Source organism: Eufriesea mexicana, unplaced genomic scaffold, assembly GCF_001483705.2.
Source record: "Eufriesea mexicana isolate 0111107269 unplaced genomic scaffold, ASM148370v2 scaffold484, whole genome shotgun sequence".
Lineage (NCBI taxonomy): Eukaryota > Metazoa > Arthropoda > Insecta > Hymenoptera > Apidae > Eufriesea > Eufriesea mexicana.
In genome coordinates, this window is record NW_016908637.1 from 569,599 (window position 1) to 575,127 (window position 5,529).

Below are 5,529 nucleotides of genomic sequence, written 5' to 3' on the forward strand. Positions count from 1 at the left end.
TTCTAATAACAATATATTTTTCAATATTAAATTCCTATCAGAATCTGAACTACCAATACACATTTTGAAAAATTGAAAAATATTAGATAAATTATCAATATTACTATATAATGTCAATATAAAACAATAACGCCATATCAATGGTTCAATATCAGTAGAAGAATAAAGTAATAATAACAGTAACTTTTTAGCTTTATTCCAATGCTTTTTATTCATATGTGATTTTATTTGAGAAAGAATCTTGTATTTTGAGAAGCTTATTGGGTATGACCTCTCATTTTGTTTATAATGATATATAATTTTACACTGAGCATCCTGTGATTTTTCTACCTCTTCCTCTTTCATTTTTTTCTTCATTCCATTACGTTTATTTAACCAAAGTACCTCAATAGCTTCGTTCTAAAAATAATATACCATTTAACATTAGTAACTTAAATTAATAATACGAAATTTCATTGTTACATACCACTTTTGATTTTCTAATCTTCCGCATTATTTCTTTTGCTTCTTAGTATTATTTCATGTAAGTTGGTTTTAGTATAGCCTATTAATTAAATAAATATAATTTTAAAAAGGTAAACAAAAAGAAATTTTACAAATTTGTATAATTAATGTATAACATACAGACATTATTTATTTAGATTTAATTACAGTAACTATTATAATGTGTCTCATATTAATATATTACATACTTATTCTACATAATAATATAAAAAATATATTCTCACTTAATATTATTTATCACAGAAAAACTAAAAATAGGAGGTTTATATTCTTGCATTCTTTTTATATGTTAAAATCGTAAAGAGATTCAAATTTTTCACTAATCCGATTTTACACCTGCTAAATAATAACATTTTATATCTAATAAAAAATGTCCCTATGTTTTCATTTTTATGAATTTTTATTTTAGTAAAGTAAAACAAAAATATATTATAAGAATTTTTATTTTACCAATGTATGAAAAATATAACCTATAAACTTTTATAGTTCGCAAACACTTCTTACATATACTTTAAGATACTTTGTTACTTAATAAAACTAAGATATCTTCACATTATAAAATTATATGTTACTTTTTTTGTAAAATTACTATTTCTTCTGGTTAATTAAACATGAACCTGACTTTGTTTTTGCGGACGTTCAATGTGCGTGCGTGCGTGCGTGTGGTGTCTAATAATGCATTTAAGCAGGTCAAAAAAATAATTTAAGTATTTATCTTTCATAGAAAAAAGAAAAATATAGGACTAAAGTTATTTTGTTTTGAAAGACACATAATTTGATATTAATAATATTTTTATAAGTGAAGGCATAAATAATATATAAAGATCAACCTTATTTTTTAAAATGAAATATGTTTCTTTATTTATATTTTAATAGAGCCTTTCAAAACAAATGACCGATAACCAAGGGTCATTTAAAATTGCATAAAATCAATTACAGTTACTCGTAAAGTTATAGAAGAACAATTAAAATTGTTTCAAAGCATCTTTCAAATAATTTTTTGTCTTATCTGTTTATTGGTACACCACTCTTGTAATTGCTTAGATGTATCATTATACATAAATAAACACTGAATCCGTATTTATATTATCTATATTTATTAATTATTTTGAATGTTTCTATCAGTCGCAATATATGTTTTGCAAAATCTGTTGGATAAATCTGATTTTCTGTCTCTTTGAACATGGTAAAATCTCTTCAAACAACAAGGAACATCGATATGAAAAAACAGAAAGTCAGAATATAACTGATGACGAAAATATAATGAACATTTTAGTTGTTGCAATACAAGATAGCTTAAATGTGAAAGTGGTATTCGTTAATCAAGTATTTTATGAGTACTTCAATAACAAATTTCATCTTTTCCATGTATCATTCCACCAACAGTTACATAATTATGGTTTTTAAAATCATATGCAATTCTGTGAATGAACATTAAAGAAATTGCAAATGAATCAAATGCTCTTCACCAATATTTTATTTACTGATAAAATTACACTTGAAATTATGAGTAAAGTATGTATTATTCAATATGTACACGAATACGTATTTCACAATATATATTATTGATCAATCAGATTATATATATTATGTATTATAATATTATATAAATACTTAAACCAAAATTTGTAATAATTACAAACATACATTATACAAATTTCGATAGCAGTTTTGTTTGGATTTGTCAAATGAAGAAAGCAAAATAAATAAAACATAGCAATAAATTTTACAATCATGATATGCTCAGCTCTAAACATATTCTCCAAACATATAACCCACATTATCAAATAATGGATACTACATAACATTCTCCATATTTCTTAATAATACCTTACAAAATTTCAACATTAATTCAATAAAACATTTTTTAACAGAAATGGAAAGAAAATTATGGAAATATGATATTTTAAATAAAGAACTAAAATAGAAATTTATCCTGAAATTGAGAATTTTATTGACCAAGAATATACAAAAGAGCTAGTTGATAGCATGTCAGACAGATTACAATGTTTTATTAGATCCAAAGGTGCTTCAACAAAATTTTTAATCGTCAATATACTTGATATAACTATATTATATTATATTTCAAATAAGTTACAACAAATACTTCTGTAACATTAAATTTGCGACAAAATGTTTAAATCTTCAATTACACAATAATAAATTAAAATTTTCTAATAAAAATATATGCCATTTACAAACATAGTCATTACATTATGTATTTCTATTTATGACTTTTTCAGAATGTATATGGTTAAGAAATACTATACATTTGAATTTGATAATTGCAAAGTTACGAATACTTTTGTGACTTACCTGCATATCATAGGTAAGAGCAGTATTTTATTACAAAAAAAATGTGAATAATAAATTTACGTTATAATATAATTACATATTAATACGAAATTTATCATAAATTTCAATAGTATTATTACACATTTTACAGATATTATAAAATTTAATATGTTAGTATTCAGTTCTTACTAAATTCAAGATTTTATTCCAATAGAACTTTCATAGCCTAATAATAGATTTATGGATTAAATATTTTTATATAAACATGTAATATTTTCTATATTTTCTATATTTTATATAAACAACATAAATGAACATGTTGCATATTTTTCGTTTAATATTACTTTTATTTACAACAATCTATGAATCATGAATTATGTGATTAATATTTTCGTATAAGGTGAGTATAATAACTTACAATTAGTCAAATAATAATTTCGTTCCAAGTGAAATTAGAAAAATTTAATTAAAATCTAAACTTTCTTTGTATTGCAATTAGATTTTGTAATGTGGAATGATATATGTTACAAATTCATTTTTTAAAGATAACAGTTAACTTACAGTTAACTGTTTAAATAAATTAGTAGTTTAAACTAATTAATTTAAACTACTAATTTATATATTTTTAGCTATATCATCGGCATTGAGTATTTGGACAACATATAGATATATTCCGTATTTCGCAAATGTATAAATTTCAAATTTCGTTTCTAATTTGTATATTAACATAATTAGATATAAATACACTAAAAACATGTCATGTTACAGACGAATAATTTTATACATATATAGAATTATTTTGCTTGTTTTTATATCGTTTCATACCTGCCCTAATACTTTATGAATGTACCCTTTGAATTTAAATGCGAATTTTAATTAAATGTTTTATGAAAATTAATAAACCTGTATTGTATTGACATTATCATAGAATAGTTTCATGTAATTGTAATTTTTTTGTTTTATCGATTTAGAAATGTAATGTAGTCTCTTATGACATAAATTGATGATGTTTATATTAATTACTTTAAAAATATGTCGTCCCTTTTTCACTTAAATAAAAATTTAATAAAATAATTTGGATTAAGATGCTTGTATTGCTTCGAAATAGTTGAATTATAAAAAATACTTCCATTATAGTTAAACTGATTGATTTATTATTATTGTCTTTAGAAAAAGCTTATTGAATTTAAAATTTATAAAATTCAATGATAACCATTCTAATTTCTTAACTTTATTAATTTGCTGAATTTTATACGTATTATATATACAAATTGAATCAATATTATATAATATTACAAATCTTTATGAAATATAGTTATAAACTAATATATGATTTTTGTTTATAATATATATTATCTTCGATAATATTAAATTCTATTTGTTTTATCATTTCGTTAAAATTCAAAATCTAGTTTCAATTAGTGATTGTGATTTGTCAATTCTGTTATCAATAATATATTCCATTTATACTATTATAATTACATCAATATGTTCTAATAATTATATTTACACCATTAATTAATAATAATTATATTACTTTAAAATATTTGTCAATAATTAAAACGAAAGCTTATACGGATATTTAGTAAAATTTATTTTGTAAATCATTACAATTTTATAATATATTGCTCCAATGTTCATTCATGTCATATGGATGTGTGTGCATGAAAGTTGCTGAGTTAATGTTTGCACCTGTGTATAGTGTCTAAACACATATTACAGTCCAATTAATTGTTTGAATTTTACCAAGTGTATTTCAATACGAAATCCAAAGTCTCAGGTACATGTAAATACATAAAATATTTCTGAAATAAATATTTTTATTAAATATTTATTTTTAGTTATAAAAATGTACTTTCACATATTTTATTTATAATAGGTAAATAAGTAGAAGTCTTATAATTATGTACACATTTCTTAAACTTAAAAATTGCTTATTATATAATGAATAAAATTAATTAACTTAAATAATTCTATATTCTTTAGGAAAGTGACAAGTGCCAAAGAATACTTGAAATGTCAACTAAAACTTTAAAGAATTTTTTAAAATGTTTGTTCATTCAATTGCATATAATATTTGACTATTTGATAGATTTCATTTTTGGATTATATTATAATCATAAGAAACAAAAAGTACCACCAATCAAGAATAACTTATTGTTAATGAGTGCATCGGAATTAGCTGAAAAAATCAGGTATTTTATTACTTTACTTTTTTATATTGTATCATTTAAAATTAGTTATTTGGTGACTATTACGGATTATTTATGAATTAATAATAATTGACTTAAAATATTATATAATAAAATATTGAAGAATTATTATATAAATATAGATTTTTATGTTTTTTAGCTATTTAAATTAGATATATAGTCAGTTAAAAAAGTCTCTCCACATAAAAATTTATTTAATGTTGTGTAATTTTAATAAATAATGCTAATAAATAATTTATTAACAGTGAAAGTAAAAGAAAGATAAAAGAAGAAGGCAGACTCAATAAAAGTGTGGTCAAAAATGTCTTCATACATGTAGCATTATTATCTATAATTTGTTAAAATTAATGGTCATTTGGGTTGTCTTTCAATTTTATAATTTCTTGCATTCACTTTGTTATTGTTTGCATTAATTTTTGCATTGTTCTTGGTTGAACATTTTCTCATTCCAATAATATTTTAGCTTTTATGTCTTCCTTATTTTTAATTGTGTATTTTTTTAAATTTCTTTTTATTT

The 5,529-nt window shown here is 21.5% G+C and overlaps 2 protein-coding genes across 2 annotated transcripts in view; one reads left to right on the forward strand and one right to left on the reverse strand.

The window, feature by feature from the left end:
• On the reverse strand, positions 1 to 1,020 carry LOC108545576 (uncharacterized; the record flags this gene model as incomplete). The annotated part of the gene is made up of 3 exons (XM_017897270.1): positions 955 to 1,020; positions 467 to 544; positions 1 to 399 (listed from the first exon to the last, which is right to left on the reverse strand). Coding segments are annotated over exons 2-3 (426 nt in total), but the record flags the coding sequence as incomplete, so codon positions are not given.
• A 3,451-nt stretch (positions 1,021 to 4,471) lies between these two features.
• LOC108545566 (fatty-acid amide hydrolase 2) overlaps positions 4,472 to 5,529 on the forward strand; it is a 24,104-nt gene continuing 23,046 nt past the window's right edge. Inside the window, exons 1-2 of the mRNA XM_017897252.1 lie at positions 4,472 to 4,579; positions 4,786 to 4,994. Coding sequence (XP_017752741.1) covers positions 4,816 to 4,994 — 179 coding nt within the window. The 5' untranslated portion in view covers positions 4,472 to 4,579; positions 4,786 to 4,815. The remainder of the gene's footprint in view (positions 4,580 to 4,785; positions 4,995 to 5,529) is intronic.